Here is an 18284-nt window from a genome sequence, read left to right on the forward strand (position 1 = left end):
TCACTCCTTTAATTGTTGGATTTAGTCAGAAGTTAACTCAATTGCCTTCATTTCAGATGCCGCCGAGGAGAGCTACCCGTGCTCAGATCGCTAGAGATGCTAGAGAGGTTCAGGACGAGCATGTTCAGCCCGCAGTTCCGCAGCCCGTTGCTCCGCAGATTGATCAGGATGCCATGAGACAGATGATTCAGGAGTCAGTTCAGCAGATTGCCCAAGAGGCAGCCAGGCAAGCCGCTCAGGAGGCTGCCCGGGTAGCTGCTCAGGAAGTTGCTCGACAGATGGCTGCAGCTCAGCAGGTTCCGCAGGGTCCTCAGATTCATATGCAGCAGGTTCCACCAGTTCAGGTTCAGCATGATCATCAGGTTCCAGCTCAGCAGGCCCCAGCGCCACAGTATCCGCAGGTTCCTATTCAGCCAGTTCCGGGTGTCTTTCAGGTTCCGCCGCCGCCGCCTGCTTTTCCAGTGCATGTACCCGAGGTTGATGAGACATTTATCAGGGTGTTGTCACAGATGAAGTACGTGAACTTGGAGCATTTCAGTGGTACCACGGACCCTACACTTGCTCACGATTGGAGGCACAGTTTGGATAAGTGTTTGAACACTATCTCATGCCCACCAAGGCACAAGCTTAGGATTGCTGAGTTGTATTTGCGCGGAGATGCAGCAGTATGGTGGGATGGAGTGCGAGTGATGCACCGTGGCGAGATGACTTATGATGATTTCTTGTATGCATTCAACAAGAAGTATTTTCCAAGAGAAGCTTTGGATGAGAAGAAGAATGATTTTGAGAGTTTGAGGCAGGGTGGAAAGTCTGTGAGAGAGTATGAGCACGAGTTTCGCCAGCTTCACAGGTTTGCGGGAATTGGTATGGATGAGGAGGATCTTATCAGGAGGTTCTTAAAGGGGATGCGAGTGGAACTTCGCGGTAGGTGCAGTATGGCCACCTATACCAGTTTGGAGGATCTGGTAGAGAAAACAGTTGTGCAGGAGAAATGTATGGCAGAAGAGCAGAAGTATTCCAGGGCAGTTCAGACTAAGTCCGGAGGATCTTCTTCCTCTCAGAAGAGGACTTGGGAGCAGACCGGGACACCTCGTTGTGGGCGTTGTCGTCGCCATCATTTTGGAGAATGTTTCCAGTGTTCCAACTGTGGTCTGTTGGGACATCTTTTGAGGGATTGTAGGAGGCCTCCGCGCGCTCAGGTTGGAGCGCCAACAGCACCAGTAGCTGCTAACAGGAACTGTTACGGGTGTAACCAGCCAGGTCACATATTCAGAGATTGTCCGAGGAGGGGCAATGTGGCACTTCCACCGCCACCAAAGCGTTTAGCCATCGCTCCACGTGTGTTTACGGTTGGAGAAGCAGAGGGAGCCGAGCCGATAGCGGGTATGCATCCTTATCATACTTGTTATGTTTGTGTACTATTGGATTCATGAATATCATTTGTAGTTAGTAAAAAAAATCTCGTGTAGGATTGGTTTCGGTTGGAGGTGAGCCCGCTCACACCTTATTTGACACGGGAGCTTCTCACAGTTTTGTGACTCCGCGCTTTGCTAAGTGTTGGTCTTTTCGAGGAGTCTTCGTGCAGAAGGCTAAGCAGATTCAGACTGCCGGTTCAGAGAAGTTGGGAGCAATCGGTATTCATCACGACGTACCAGTTACACTTGGAGGAGTTGAGTTTCTCGGAGACTTGACAGAGATGGAGCTGAGTTTCTACGATGTCATACTTGGGATGGATTGGCTATCACGACATAGAGTTGTATTGGATTGCCCGGATGCAAGAGTTAATATCCCTAGAGCTGAAGGGAAGATCGTTTTCCAGGGGACTCGGGCACACCAGGGAATTTCTATTGTCTCCATGTTGCGTGCAGAGGAATTGTTGGAGAATGGAGCAGAGGGATTTTTGGCGACCATTTCGATGGACAAGGATGATGATCAGCTCGAGCTACAAGATATTCCAGTGGTTGCCGAGTATGCAGATGTTTTTGAGGCTTTAAAGGGGCCACCACCAGCTAGAAGTGATGTTCTTGCAATTGAGGTGGAACCAGGGGCAGCACCAGTTTCACGAGCCCCTTACCGTTTAGCTCCCGCAGAGATGGCTGAGTTGAAGAAGCAGTTGGAGGAACTATTAGATAAAGGTTTTATCAGGCCGAGCACTTCACCGTGGGGAGCACCAGTTTTGTTTGTGAAGAAGAAAGATGGAAGTTTCAGACTTTGTATCGACTACCGAGGTTTGAACAAAGTCACCATCAAGAATAGGTATCCGCTTCCGCGTATCGACGAGTTGTTGGACCAGTTGCAAGGAGCTTCATGGTTTTCTAAGATTGATCTAGCATCAGGATACCATCAGATTGCCATAGCAGAGGGAGATGTACGGAAGACGGCCTTTCGTACACGCTACGGACATTATGAGTTTGTGGTGATGCCATTTGGGTTGACGAACGCACCAGCAGCATTCATGAAGCTAATGAATGATGTATTCCGTGAGCATTTGGATAAGTGTGTGATCGTTTTCATCGACGATATCTTGGTTTATTCTCGGAGTAGAGAAGAGCATGCTGAGCATTTACGGATTGTGTTGGAGAAGCTTAGAGAGCATCAGTTGTTTGCTAAGTTGAGTAAGTGCAGCTTCTGGCAGAGGAAGATCGGATTTCTCGGTCATGTAGTTTCAGAAGAAGGAGTTGCGGTAGATCCAGAAAAGATTAAAGCAATTTCAGAGTGGCCGACACCTAAGAGTGCGACGGAGATCCGCAGTTTTCTCGGTTTGGCAGGATACTACAGGAATTTCGTCAAGAGTTTTGCTAGCATTGCAAAGCCAATGACAAAGTTAACGGGCAAGGACGTCAAGTTCGATTGGACAGATGGGTGCTCGGAGAGCTTTGCTGAGTTGAAGCGACAACTGACTCAGACACCAGTTTTGGTACTCCCGAGGCCAGGGATACCATATGAGGTTTACACTGATGCATCAGGCACTGGATTGGGATGTGTATTGATGCAGGAGGGCAAGGTCATCGCATATGCATCACGACAGTTGAGGCCTCACGAGGCTAATTATCCTACGCACGATTTGGAGTTAGCGGCAGTTGTCTTTGCGTTGAAGATTTGGAGGTCGTATTTGTATGGAGAGAAGGTGAAGATCTTCACTGACCACAAGAGTCTGAAGTACATTTTTACTCAGACGGATTTGAACTTAAGACAGCGTAGATGGGTGGAGTTGTTAGCAGACTACAACTTGGAGATTGCTTATCATCCGGGAAAAGCTAATCAAGTGGCAGATGCCTTGAGTAGGCGCAGGAGCGATGTTTCACGAACTAAGGAGGTTCAGGAGTGTATGGGAACACTTGCTAGTCTCAGATTATGCGCCACTACGGTAGACGGAGAGACAGTTGGCCTCGAGGCGGTAGATCAGGCAGATTTACTATGGAGGATACGTAAAGCTCAGGATGTCGATAAGGCTTTGTGTAAGCAGATTGAGATCGAGAGTATTGGATATCACACAGCGTCGAGCGGGATGTTCATGTACCGGAACCGAGTTTGTGTACCCAGTGATGAGCTGTTAAGAAAGGAAATCCTACAGCAAGCACATCACTCTCGTTTTTCTATTCATCCGGGGAACACCAAGATGTACCGGGATCTGAAGCGTTACTACCATTGGCCTGGTATGAAGAGGGATGTTGCTACATTTGTATCGCAGTGTCAGACCTGTCAGATGGTTAAGGCTGAGCACCAGGTTCCTAGTGGGTTATTGCAAAACCTGCCATTGCCGGAGTGGAAATGGGATATGGTGACTATGGATTTTGTATTGGGGTTACCGACTACTTCAGGAGGGAAGAATGCCATATGGGTAATTGTGGACAGACTTACCAAGTCAGCCCATTTCTTAGCGATTAAGACGACCGACGGAGCAAGTCAGTTGGCGCAGATTTACATCGATGAGATTGTGAGATTGCATGGAGTTCCCGTGAGCATTGTATCGGATCGAGACGTAAAGTTTTCATCTATATTCTGGAAAGCCTTTCAGAAGGCACTTGGGACAAAGGTCCATATGAGCACAGCTTACCATCCGCAGACCGACGGTCAGTCAGAGAGGACTATTCAGACCTTAGAGGATATGTTGAGAGCTTGCGTTTTGGATTGGAAAGGAAGTTGGACAAAGTATTTGCCTTTAGCAGAGTTTGCCTACAACAACAGTTATCACTCGAGCATTAAGATGGCACCGTATGAGGCTCTTTACGGTAGGCCTTGCCGCACACCGCTTTGTTGGACAGAAGTGGGGGAACGACGTGAGATTGAACCTGCAATGGTTCAAGAGACGGTAGAGCAGGTTGAGATGCTCAAGGCTCGGCTTAAGGAAGCCCATGACCGTCAGAAGAGTTACGCAGATAAGCGGCGTAAAGATTTGGAGTTCCAGGTTGGCGACCTGGTATACCTGAAAATGAGAACATTTCAGGGAGGATCTAAGACTCGGAAGCTGAAGAAGCTTAAACCGAGATACATGGGACCATATCCTATTTTGGAGCGGATTGGAGCAGTTGCTTACAAATTGGATTTATCGGCAGAGTTATCTGACTTCCACGATGTGTTTCATGTTTCCGTTTTGAGGAAAGTTGTTAGAGAGCCAGAGCTCATTTTGCAGCAGCCACCAAGTGATCTTGGCAAGAATTTATGCGCGCCTTGTCAGCCAGTGGAGATTTTGGATCGCCAAGTGAAAGCAGTTAAAGGAATGATGACCATGTTGGTCAAGGTTCGTTGGGAGAGAGATGGGATTCGAGAAGAGACATGGGAGTCTGAGCCTCAGATGAGGATTGATTATCCAGAGTTGTTTGGGGATGGTGTTGGACAGTCGGCGGACGACTCGAATTCGAGGACGAATTCTTTATTAGTGGGGGAGAATTGTAACGACCCGATTTCGGTCACAGAGTTCGTTAGCATGCTAACGCCCATGCACTCACCCAAAGGTCTAATATTTTCCTATAAATACCAGCTCATCTACTTTGTTTTCTCCACCAAGTTATCAAGAAAAGTTTTAGAGAGAGAGATAGTGAGTGGAGTTGTGATCCTTTTGCAGAGAGAGAGTCGCCTGAGCTCGTCGCCGGAGCCACCGCGTCCAGTGATCACGTCCAGCCAGTCACCACCGTGAATCCCCTTAGGTAACCGCCGGAAACCCCTTGCATTTTAGGTTTAGTTTCGGCCGTTTTAGTAAATCAACCATAACTCCCTAACCGTTGAGAATTTCTTGCATGCAAGACCACCATCGTGTTCCTCTCGTCGAGACGAATCCGTAGCCACCAGAATCGCCGCAATCGGAGCTCAGACGAAGCCGTACGCGCCTCCGGAAGTTGGGTCGTCGTCACGCGTGTCGTCCACGCGCCGCCGCCGGAAATCGCCTCCGCCGCCGGCCACCGCCGTTCTCCGCCGCCGGCCACCGTCGTCCTCCGCCGCCGCTCCGCCGTCCTCCGCCGGTAAGCCACCGCCGCCCTCCGCCGTCGCCGCCGTTGACCGCCACCGGTGACTCGCCGGCGACTCGGCCAACTCGGCTGAGTCGACCCGGTGAGTCAACTCGGTGACTCGGTTAACCGGTCGGTTTGATCGGTTTAATTGATTGCGATTTGGTTACAGTAAACCGGACGGTTAAAATCAATTGAAATTCGGTTAGGATAAACCATCGGTTAAAATCAATTGAATTTCGGTTAGGATAAACCGTTGGTTAAAATCAATTTGAAATCGGTTAAGAAAAACCAATTGGTTAAATCAAATTGATTTCTGGTCAAGAGTTGACCGGATTGACCTTTGACCAGCGGGTTGACTTTTCCGTAGACTTTGACCAGACCCGTTTTGAGTCGTTCGAAAGGCGTTTTGACTCGAATTTTCGCCGTGGTTTCAGATTTGGAGTCTATTTGAGCAGCTGGAGTTCATAGATACCACTTCTCTTCATTTGCTAAGGTGAGGGTCTATTCCGTAAATCCCGTACCAGTATAGAATTCTTCCTATCGTAGTGTAGTCTCGAAACATGATATGTTTGTGTGAATTGAGTCTGTTTGATTGTCTTGTTTGTTTATTATTATTGATTGTTAAACCGGAAATAGGATAATAGAGGATTCAACGATTGAGTGAATTGATTGATGCTAAGAATTGTTATACATATGTAAATATATATATATAAGCGAGTCCATGTGTGGAGATTGGCGGGGGTACAGAGACGTTTGTACTTACGACGCCTATGATTGAGGAGATTGGCGGGGGCACATGACGTCTGTGCTTACGACGCCTATGATTGTGGAGAGTTGCGGGGGTACAGAGACGTTTGTACTTACGACGCCATCAGGTTAGCGGGGTACAGCTTGGACCACTGTATTACGACGCAAATGGAGTGTATATATCTATATCCTTATGAGGAAATGCGGGGTGCAGAGAGTATATCTATGTGCTATCATCGCATTGTTTGTAGCATGTCTAAGTGCACTAGACATATATTGTTGTTCTATGTGGTGTAATAGGCGCCGTGTTTGTTTCATGTTAGAACTAGACTTCCATAGTGGGAGTTCTATTTACTCAAGTCTGTGCTTTGCGGTTTAGTTTCCCATACCTCACTGAGCGACTCCCCTGTTGCTCACCCCTCTTTCTTTCCCCTTTCAGGTGAGACCGATGAGCAGGAGTGATCATATCGGACTAGTGCTACTATTTGGGCTCGTGGGCTTTATCGTTTTATCTTTTATCGTTATTGGGCCTTTAGGCCTTCGGACTTCTATCGTTTACGCTACTTTCTATTTCCAGACCTTCGGGCTTTTGTTGTTATTTATATTTCGGATGTTTATTTTCGGATTTGACTTTATGATATGACGTGGATTTTATTATCCGTATTATTATTATTATTCCCGCTGCGTTACTATTTATTTATTTATTATTATTTTATCTCGAATATTTTATTATTGTTCGGAAGAGACGCGGTCGCGTCAGTTTTTGGTATCAGAGCCGTGTTCCGTCCCGGCTCCGACCCGGGATGGCGATCTTTGGAGACTCGGTTTTTATTCGGTTTTAATCGGTTTTCAAATGTTTATGGGGATATGGGGATTTTAAAAATAAAATAAAATAGCACCTTTCCGTTAGATATCACTCCTTTAATTGTTGGATTTAGTCAGAAGTTAACTCAATTGCCTTCATTTCAGATGCCGCCGAGGAGAGCTACCCGTGCTCAGATCGCTAGAGATGCTAGAGAGGTTCAGGACGAGCATGTTCAGCCCGCAGTTCCGCAGCCCGTTGCTCCGCAGATTGATCAGGATGCCATGAGACAGATGATTCAGGAGTCAGTTCAGCAGATTGCCCAAGAGGCAGCCAGGCAAGCCGCTCAGGAGGCTGCCCGGGTAGCTGCTCAGGAAGTTGCTCGACAGATGGCTGCAGCTCAGCAGGTTCCGCAGGGTCCTCAGATTCATATGCAGCAGGTTCCACCAGTTCAGGTTCAGCATGATCATCAGGTTCCAGCTCAGCAGGCCCCAGCGCCACAGTATCCGCAGGTTCCTATTCAGCCAGTTCCGGGTGTCTTTCAGGTTCCGCCGCCGCCGCCTGCTTTTCCAGTGCATGTACCCGAGGTTGATGAGACATTTATCAGGGTGTTGTCACAGATGAAGTACGTGAACTTGGAGCATTTCAGTGGTACCACGGACCCTACACTTGCTCACGATTGGAGGCACAGTTTGGATAAGTGTTTGAACACTATCTCATGCCCACCAAGGCACAAGCTTAGGATTGCTGAGTTGTATTTGCGCGGAGATGCAGCAGTATGGTGGGATGGAGTGCGAGTGATGCACCGTGGCGAGATGACTTATGATGATTTCTTGTATGCATTCAACAAGAAGTATTTTCCAAGAGAAGCTTTGGATGAGAAGAAGAATGATTTTGAGAGTTTGAGGCAGGGTGGAAAGTCTGTGAGAGAGTATGAGCACGAGTTTCGCCAGCTTCACAGGTTTGCGGGAATTGGTATGGATGAGGAGGATCTTATCAGGAGGTTCTTAAAGGGGATGCGAGTGGAACTTCGCGGTAGGTGCAGTATGGCCACCTATACCAGTTTGGAGGATCTGGTAGAGAAAACAGTTGTGCAGGAGAAATGTATGGCAGAAGAGCAGAAGTATTCCAGGGCAGTTCAGACTAAGTCCGGAGGATCTTCTTCCTCTCAGAAGAGGACTTGGGAGCAGACCGGGACACCTCGTTGTGGGCGTTGTCGTCGCCATCATTTTGGAGAATGTTTCCAGTGTTCCAACTGTGGTCTGTTGGGACATCTTTTGAGGGATTGTAGGAGGCCTCCGCGCGCTCAGGTTGGAGCGCCAACAGCACCAGTAGCTGCTAACAGGAACTGTTACGGGTGTAACCAGCCAGGTCACATATTCAGAGATTGTCCGAGGAGGGGCAATGTGGCACTTCCACCGCCACCAAAGCGTTTAGCCATCGCTCCACGTGTGTTTACGGTTGGAGAAGCAGAGGGAGCCGAGCCGATAGCGGGTATGCATCCTTATCATACTTGTTATGTTTGTGTACTATTGGATTCATGAATATCATTTGTAGTTAGTAAAAAAATCTCGTGTAGGATTGGTTTCGGTTGGAGGTGAGCCCGCTCACACCTTATTTGACACGGGAGCTTCTCACAGTTTTGTGACTCCGCGCTTTGCTAAGTGTTGGTCTTTTCGAGGAGTCTTCGTGCAGAAGGCTAAGCAGATTCAGACTGCCGGTTCAGAGAAGTTGGGAGCAATCGGTATTCATCACGACGTACCAGTTACACTTGGAGGAGTTGAGTTTCTCGGAGACTTGACAGAGATGGAGCTGAGTTTCTACGATGTCATACTTGGGATGGATTGGCTATCACGACATAGAGTTGTATTGGATTGCCCGGATGCAAGAGTTAATATCCCTAGAGCTGAAGGGAAGATCGTTTTCCAGGGGACTCGGGCACACCAGGGAATTTCTATTGTCTCCATGTTGCGTGCAGAGGAATTGTTGGAGAATGGAGCAGAGGGATTTTTGGCGACCATTTCGATGGACAAGGATGATGATCAGCTCGAGCTACAAGATATTCCAGTGGTTGCCGAGTATGCAGATGTTTTTGAGGCTTTAAAGGGGCCACCACCAGCTAGAAGTGATGTTCTTGCAATTGAGGTGGAACCAGGGGCAGCACCAGTTTCACGAGCCCCTTACCGTTTAGCTCCCGCAGAGATGGCTGAGTTGAAGAAGCAGTTGGAGGAACTATTAGATAAAGGTTTTATCAGGCCGAGCACTTCACCGTGGGGAGCACCAGTTTTGTTTGTGAAGAAGAAAGATGGAAGTTTCAGACTTTGTATCGACTACCGAGGTTTGAACAAAGTCACCATCAAGAATAGGTATCCGCTTCCGCGTATCGACGAGTTGTTGGACCAGTTGCAAGGAGCTTCATGGTTTTCTAAGATTGATCTAGCATCAGGATACCATCAGATTGCCATAGCAGAGGGAGATGTACGGAAGACGGCCTTTCGTACACGCTACGGACATTATGAGTTTGTGGTGATGCCATTTGGGTTGACGAACGCACCAGCAGCATTCATGAAGCTAATGAATGATGTATTCCGTGAGCATTTGGATAAGTGTGTGATCGTTTTCATCGACGATATCTTGGTTTATTCTCGGAGTAGAGAAGAGCATGCTGAGCATTTACGGATTGTGTTGGAGAAGCTTAGAGAGCATCAGTTGTTTGCTAAGTTGAGTAAGTGCAGCTTCTGGCAGAGGAAGATCGGATTTCTCGGTCATGTAGTTTCAGAAGAAGGAGTTGCGGTAGATCCAGAAAAGATTAAAGCAATTTCAGAGTGGCCGACACCTAAGAGTGCGACGGAGATCCGCAGTTTTCTCGGTTTGGCAGGATACTACAGGAATTTCGTCAAGAGTTTTGCTAGCATTGCAAAGCCAATGACAAAGTTAACGGGCAAGGACGTCAAGTTCGATTGGACAGATGGGTGCTCGGAGAGCTTTGCTGAGTTGAAGCGACAACTGACTCAGACACCAGTTTTGGTACTCCCGAGGCCAGGGATACCATATGAGGTTTACACTGATGCATCAGGCACTGGATTGGGATGTGTATTGATGCAGGAGGGCAAGGTCATCGCATATGCATCACGACAGTTGAGGCCTCACGAGGCTAATTATCCTACGCACGATTTGGAGTTAGCGGCAGTTGTCTTTGCGTTGAAGATTTGGAGGTCGTATTTGTATGGAGAGAAGGTGAAGATCTTCACTGACCATAAGAGTCTGAAGTACATTTTTACTCAGACGGATTTGAACTTAAGACAGCGTAGATGGGTGGAGTTGTTAGCAGACTACAACTTGGAGATTGCTTATCATCCGGGAAAAGCTAATCAAGTGGCAGATGCCTTGAGTAGGCGCAGGAGCGATGTTTCACGAACTAAGGAGGTCCAGGAGTGTATGGGAACACTTGCTAGTCTCAGATTATGCGCCACTACGGTAGACGGAGAGACAGTTGGCCTCGAGGCGGTAGATCAGGCAGATTTACTATGGAGGATACGTAAAGCTCAGGATGTCGATAAGGCTTTGTGTAAGCAGATTGAGATCGAGAGTATTGGATATCACACAGCGTCGAGCGGGATGTTCATGTACCGGAACCGAGTTTGTGTACCCAGTGATGAGCTGTTAAGAAAGGAAATCCTACAGCAAGCACATCACTCTCGTTTTTCTATTCATCCGGGGAACACCAAGATGTACCGGGATCTGAAGCGTTACTACCATTGGCCTGGTATGAAGAGGGATGTTGCTACATTTGTATCGCAGTGTCAGACCTGTCAGATGGTTAAGGCTGAGCACCAGGTTCCTAGTGGGTTATTGCAAAACCTGCCATTGCCGGAGTGGAAATGGGATATGGTGACTATGGATTTTGTATTGGGGTTACCGACTACTTCAGGAGGGAAGAATGCCATATGGGTAATTGTGGACAGACTTACCAAGTCAGCCCATTTCTTAGCGATTAAGACGACCGACGGAGCAAGTCAGTTGGCGCAGATTTACATCGATGAGATTGTGAGATTGCATGGAGTTCCCGTGAGCATTGTATCGGATCGAGACGTAAAGTTTTCATCTATATTCTGGAAAGCCTTTCAGAAGGCACTTGGGACAAAGGTCCATATGAGCACAGCTTACCATCCGCAGACCGACGGTCAGTCAGAGAGGACTATTCAGACCTTAGAGGATATGTTGAGAGCTTGCGTTTTGGATTGGAAAGGAAGTTGGACAAAGTATTTGCCTTTAGCAGAGTTTGCCTACAACAACAGTTATCACTCGAGCATTAAGATGGCACCGTATGAGGCTCTTTACGGTAGGCCTTGCCGCACACCGCTTTGTTGGACAGAAGTGGGGGAACGACGTGAGATTGAACCTGCTATGGTTCAAGAGACGGTAGAGCAGGTTGAGATGCTCAAGGCTCGGCTTAAGGAAGCCCATGACCGTCAGAAGAGTTACGCAGATAAGCGGCGTAAAGATTTGGAGTTCCAGGTTGGCGACCTGGTATACCTGAAAATGAGAACATTTCAGGGAGGATCTAAGACTCGGAAGCTGAAGAAGCTTAAACCGAGATACATGGGACCATATCCTATTTTGGAGCGGATTGGAGCAGTTGCTTACAAATTGGATTTATCGGCAGAGTTATCTGACTTCCACGATGTGTTTCACGTTTCCGTTTTGAGGAAAGTTGTTAGAGAGCCAGAGCTCATTTTGCAGCAGCCACCAAGTGATCTTGGCAAGAATTTATGCGCGCCTTGTCAGCCAGTGGAGATTTTGGATCGCCAAGTGAAAGCAGTTAAAGGAATGATGACCATGTTGGTCAAGGTTCGTTGGGAGAGAGATGGGATTCGAGAAGAGACATGGGAGTCTGAGCCTCAGATGAGGATTGATTATCCAGAGTTGTTTCGGGATGGTGTTGGACAGTCGGCGGACGACTCGAATTCGAGGACGAATTCTTTATTAGTGGGGGAGAATTGTAACGACCCGATTTCGGTCACAGAGTTCGTTAGCATGCTAACGCCCATGCACTCACCCAAAGGTCTAATATTTTCCTATAAATACCAGCTCATCTACTTTGTTTTCTCCACCAAGTTATCAAGAAAAGTTTTAGAAAGAGAGATAGTGAGTGGAGTTGTGATCCTTTTGCAGAGAGAGAGTCGCCTGAGCTCGTCGCCGGAGCCACCGCGTCCAGTGATCACGTCCAGCCAGTCACCACCGTGAATCCCCTTAGGTAACCGCCGGAAACCCCTTGCATTTTAGGTTTAGTTTCGGCCGTTTTAGTAAATCAACCATAACTCCCTAACCGTTGAGAATTTCTTGCATGCAAGACCACCATCGTGTTCCTCTCGTCGAGACGAATCCGTAGCCACCAGAATCGCCGCAATCGGAGCTCAGACGAAGCCGTACGCGCCTCCGGAAGTTGGGTCGTCGTCACGCGTGTCGTCCACGCGCCGCCGCCGGAAATCGCCTCCGCCGCCGGCCACCGCCGTTCTCCGCCGCCGGCCACCGTCGTCCTCCGCCGCCGCTCCGCCGTCCTCCGCCGGTAAGCCACCGCCGCCCTCCGCCGTCGCCGCCGTTGACCGCCACCGGTGACTCGCCGGCGACTCGGCCAACTCGGCTGAGTCGACCCGGTGAGTCAACTCGGTGACTCGGTTAACCGGTCGGTTTGATCGGTTTAATTGATTGCGATTTGGTTACAGTAAACCGGACGGTTAAAATCAATTGAAATTCGGTTAGGATAAACCATCGGTTAAAATCAATTGAATTTCGGTTAGGATAAACCGTTGGTTAAAATCAATTTGAAATCGGTTAAGAAAAACCAATTGGTTAAATCAAATTGATTTCTGGTCAAGAGTTGACCGGATTGACCTTTGACCAGCGGGTTGACTTTTCCGTAGACTTTGACCAGACCCGTTTTGAGTCGTTCGAAAGGCGTTTTGACTCGAATTTTCGCCGTGGTTTCAGATTTGGAGTCTATTTGAGTAGCTGGAGTTCATAGATACCACTTCTCTTCATTTGCTAAGGTGAGGGTCTATTCTGTAAATCCCGTACCAGTATAGAATTCTTCCTATCGTAGTGTAGTCTCGAAACATGATATGTTTGTGTGAATTGAGTATGTTTGATTGTCTTGTTTGTTTATTATTATTGATTGTTAAACCGGAAATAGGATAATAGAGGATTCAACGATTGAGTGAATTGATTGATGCTAAGAATTGTTATACATATGTAAATATATATATAAGCGAGTCCATGTGTGGAGATTGGCGGGGGTACAGAGACGTTTGTACTTACGACGCCTATGATTGAGGAGATTGGCGGGGGCACATGACGTCTGTGCTTACGACGCCTATGATTGTGGAGAGTTGCGGGGGTACAGAGACGTTTGTACTTACGACGCCATCAGGTTAGCGGGGTACAGCTTGGACCACTGTATTACGACGCAAATGGAGTGTATATATCTATATCCTTATGAGGAAATGCGGGGTGCAGAGAGTATATCTATGTGCTATCATCGCATTGTTTGTAGCATGTCTAAGTGCACTAGACATATATTGTTGTTCTATGTGGTGTAATAGGCGCCGTGTTTGTTTCATGTTAGAACTAGACTTCCATAGTGGGAGTTCTATTTACTCAAGTCTGTGCTTTGCGGTTTAGTTTCCCATACCTCACTGAGCGACTCCCCTGTTGCTCACCCCTCTTTCTTTTCCCCTTTCAGGTGAGACCGATGAGCAGGAGTGATCATATCGGACTAGTGCTACTATTTGGGCTCGTGGGCTTTATCGTTTTATCTTTTATCGTTATTGGGCCTTTAGGCCTTCGGACTTCTATCGTTTACGCTACTTTCTATTTCCAGACCTTCGGGCTTTTGTTGTTATTTATATTTCGGATGTTTATTTTCGGATTTGACTTTATGATATGACGTGGATTTTATTATCCGTATTATTATTATTATTCCCGCTGCGTTACTATTTATTTATTTATTATTATTTTATCTCGAATATTTTATTATTGTTCGGAAGAGACGCGGTCGCGTCAGAAACATTCTCAGATTCTTTGCATGGATGCATTATACATACATAACTCATGAATCATTAGCATTCAAGCTTCAAAAATTCTTCCATGTCAACAAAACTTGTCCTATATGGATTGATGATATTAAAAACAATAAAAGAGAACGATTGTTTGTTTGCAACATAAATTCAACAAAACTTATTAAATAAATAGGACGATTGCATATAGAGCAAAACTTAATTAGATAATGATAATCAAGTTTCCAAGTGTATAATGCTTTCACACTTATCCATAACCTTGACAACCTTGACATACTCGTTCGGCTTTTCTCTAATGATATTAACCTCTCTCAAATCATTCTCTATCAGATGGTAATAGAGAAGGTAACTAGGACGAGACAACCTCAAGATAACCTCATTGTTCTGACCCGTACCATGCACCCTCGAACCCATAATGATGTCACCTACTAAATGCTTCTGACAAGGCTTCAAAACCAGAGTCTTCCTCGACCATGTTCCAACCAGACCATCCTCCAAGATCCACAACTCCGACACCCCAGTTTCTCTAATATGTGTATAATCAAAGAGTGCGGGTTTCCCACCATGCTCTATGAAACCCACTGACTGACCAAACTGAGACACTGCATGGGGGGGTGTTTTGACCACACGGAACTTTTCAGACCTAACATCGAAACAGTAAACGGCATCGAAACATGTATGATTGAAAACCCGATAATATATAACTCCGTTGATACATAGTACTTCTCCTGTAGGAATGTGAGGTTGATCATCATCCTCAATTCTTTTCCAAAAACCTCCGGGTTCTAGTACAAAGACCCAAAACTCGGAGGTTATCCACCTCTCAAAAACATTGCAGACTATTTTGTATTGATCAAGAACAGGATCGTATCCGAAAAAGTAGAGATGCTTATAACGACGAAGTTCTTGTTGAGCACAGATGTTGGATTTGACGGCTGGTAAGGTTAAGCTTTGTCTAGTGGTGGGATTATAGATACATGCTTTTCTGCGAAAATTGTATAAAATCAAACCGCGAAGAGACATCATCCCATGTACTCCCTTAGCTTCCTTCGATGGGAAAACCAAATCTGGTTCCAAGGATGATTCATCACTATCAATAGCCGAAGATAATGTTAATGATAGGAGTTGAGACGTTGTAAAGTCCACTGAACCATGATGCGTAAAGTGTGTCACAAAATTATATCTCTTGTATAGGAAAACTGGTTCTCCCATCGATGGAGGAGATAATGAGATCTTCTTAGTAAGATAAGCGTTGCAAAAATATCTGGAACGGATCAGACCAGACCAGAGCTTTGAAACACACCTGAATCTCATAAGCGATTTAGCAGGCAGTCTCCTCAGGATCTCGACTATGATATCAAAAGTAATCTCTGGCGCCACGGAATAGCCTCTTCTTTGTTTTCTTCTCCTTTTTCCTCCTAGTGCTCTTCTCGTCGCCTTTGACGACCTCTTCTTCCAGTGAATAGCCGAGACCATAGACGGATACTTAACCATAGCTATGCCTGATTCACAGGGACTCTCTTTTTTCAGATATATATATATAATTAAGCATAGTTAATGTTCACCGGTTAGGGTTTTGAGATATCTTTGTAGAATTGGAAAATATCTACGTGATGATTGTTTTAGATTTTGATTTTTGGTTTTAGAATTGGAAAATATCTAGGTTCTAAATTTTAGATTTTAGTTTTTGGTTTTTAGATTTTAGATTTTGATTTTTGGTTTTTGATTTTGCAATAGATTTTAGTTTTTGAAAAAACATGAATGGTGATTTTAGTTTTTGGTTTCTAGTTTTTGGTGTTTGCTTTTAAATTAATAAAATGAAAACGTTATTAATACTAAAATATTTATTTGAGAAATAAGAAAGTATAAAATATTATTATTAAAACACACATACGCTTATTTTAAAATATAAAAAACAGCAAAACACAAAATAATATAATTCTATGTTTAAATATCGTAAAAAAATTCTATGTTTAAATATAAACTTACAATTAATTTTATGTTGAAAATCAAAATTATAGAATTTAATAATTGTTCTAGTAAATTTTAAAATGTAGTAAATGTAGAAACAATGAAAAATATTAATTTATTTTTTAGATATTAGTTTTTTATGGCCATATTTAGATTTATATTTTTTTTATATTAGTTATTTGACTATTCTGTAAATATTCGGTTCTTTTAAAATTTATATGTTTATCTAATCTTTTAATAATACTATTTATATGTATTTTTTAAGAAACGTGACACACTAAATCAATAAATCAGCAAATTAAGTATTTAATATTTTCTTGTTAATTTGTTATTATATTAATACATAAACTAGATCTTGACCCGCCCAACCGGGCGGGTATTTATTTTATGTTTTTTTATTTATAAATGATATATTTGTAATATTTAACATAAATTTAGATTGAAAATTAACATTTGTAGTTATAATAAGAATTAAATGTTTAAAAAAATATTTTGATATAAATTTTAAATTCCTAATTAAAATAATATAGAGATGGGTCATAATTTTTTCCAATTCCAAAATCTTAGCATTCTTAATAACAAATAAAATAATTTTTAAATACATAAAATATATAAACATATTTGAAATTAAAATAAATTTGTTAAAAAAAATCTTACGCCATTGTTGTTTATTTCTATAGTTTGACCCGTGGCCGTATAAATATTTGCTTTCACTTCAATTGTTTTCTTTGTTCTAATGATAATATATATATATATATATATATATATATATATATATATATATATATGAGTGTAAATTAATATGTATTACATAATTGTTAGTATACATTTTAAAACAAAAATTTTATATATTATTTTAAATAATTATATTATGTGATTTTAATCGTCTATTATATCACAGTCTATCATATAAAAATCTGATATTTATAACTAATTGGACTTATATTATAAAAGTGTTATACTAACAATTTATAAATAAAATATTTTATATTTTATCTATATGATATATAAATTGATTTTGATGTGTGTTTTTATTTTATTATTTTTATTGATAAATATTGAAAAATATTAAATGTTAACAAAAAATCTATTAGAAAATTTATTTTGGTTAAGATTCATTCTATTAAAGAAATCTATCATTTAAATTAGGAAAAGATATTAAATACTTAAATCTATCATCTAAATAAGGAAAATACAAAATTCTCTACTATCTTTGTTACCAAACAAAATTAAATTTTTTTTAGACTCATATCCCTGTTACCAAACAAAAGTTTAAAGTACTTCTACTTTAATAAGATAGATATTCAGACATTTTAATAAGAAAATTTAAAAAACTAACGTGCATTGTTGAAAACCAAGAAAATGTAGTTTTTGGCTTTGCTTGAAAATAGGTAGTTAACTACAAAAACTAGTTTCCCTATATTTTAGGGAATCCATTTTATCAAAATCATGATTGGTAAAAAATTAGATTTTGGAAAAACAAAAACCAAAAAACCGTTTTAGAAACCACAAACAATCAACCTCCTACTTTTCTTACTGCTCAAGAAAACGGTGTTGTCAAGAGTTGATGCTATAATATTTTAACATAAACTGCTAGATTTTGATCGTCCTTAAAAGGGCGAGTATATTATTTGAGGGTTAAAAAATATTTTATGTAATAAAAATTATGATTTTTGATAAATTATATGATTTAATTTCGTAGTTAAATCATATTACATGTATATAATATGCGTAGATAATTATTTCAAGAGATCAACTTAAACATTCAATGAGCTTTTTTATTTTCAGAAACAGAGTTCAATAAAAAAACAGTTTGACCTGTTTGCATAGTTGGACTTGGTGGCACCAACGCACAATATAAAAATGGAGTGATTTGTTGCATAGTTGGACTTGGCACACTAAAGAACAATATAGTTTTGGTATTGGAATTCATTAGTCACGATATGGACTCATGAGACACTTTTTAATTGGATGACTAGATACTGACCCGCCCTTAAGAAGGGCGGGTATATTTTCATTTTAATTTATTTTCTTTATTTTTAAGTTATTGTCAAATATGTTACATGTATGTTAGTTTTCGGATGAATCGATATTTATTTTGAAGATATATATATATACTGTTTAGTGGGTTATAAATCTGGTTTCCTAATTTTGTTTTCATTTTGGGGTTTTGTTTGGTCAAAAGTGTTAATAATGTGATTATTTTATTATTTTATATTCAATATAAAGTAATCTAAAAAC

General features: G+C 43.0%; 1 protein-coding gene across 1 annotated transcript; it reads right to left on the minus strand.

Annotated features, from left to right (window-relative positions):
* Window positions 1–14150: 14150 nt before the first annotated feature.
* On the minus strand, window positions 14151–15578 carry LOC108843699 (putative F-box protein At5g62660). The gene has a single exon (XM_018616957.2). It carries the CDS (start codon window positions 15564–15566, stop codon window positions 14289–14291), a length of 1278 nt encoding a protein of 425 aa, XP_018472459.1. The 5' UTR covers window positions 15567–15578; the 3' UTR covers window positions 14151–14288.
* Window positions 15579–18284: the final 2706 nt, after the last annotated feature.

Source organism: Raphanus sativus, chromosome 1 (genome assembly GCF_000801105.2).
Source record: "Raphanus sativus cultivar WK10039 chromosome 1, ASM80110v3, whole genome shotgun sequence".
Lineage (NCBI taxonomy): Eukaryota > Viridiplantae > Streptophyta > Magnoliopsida > Brassicales > Brassicaceae > Raphanus > Raphanus sativus.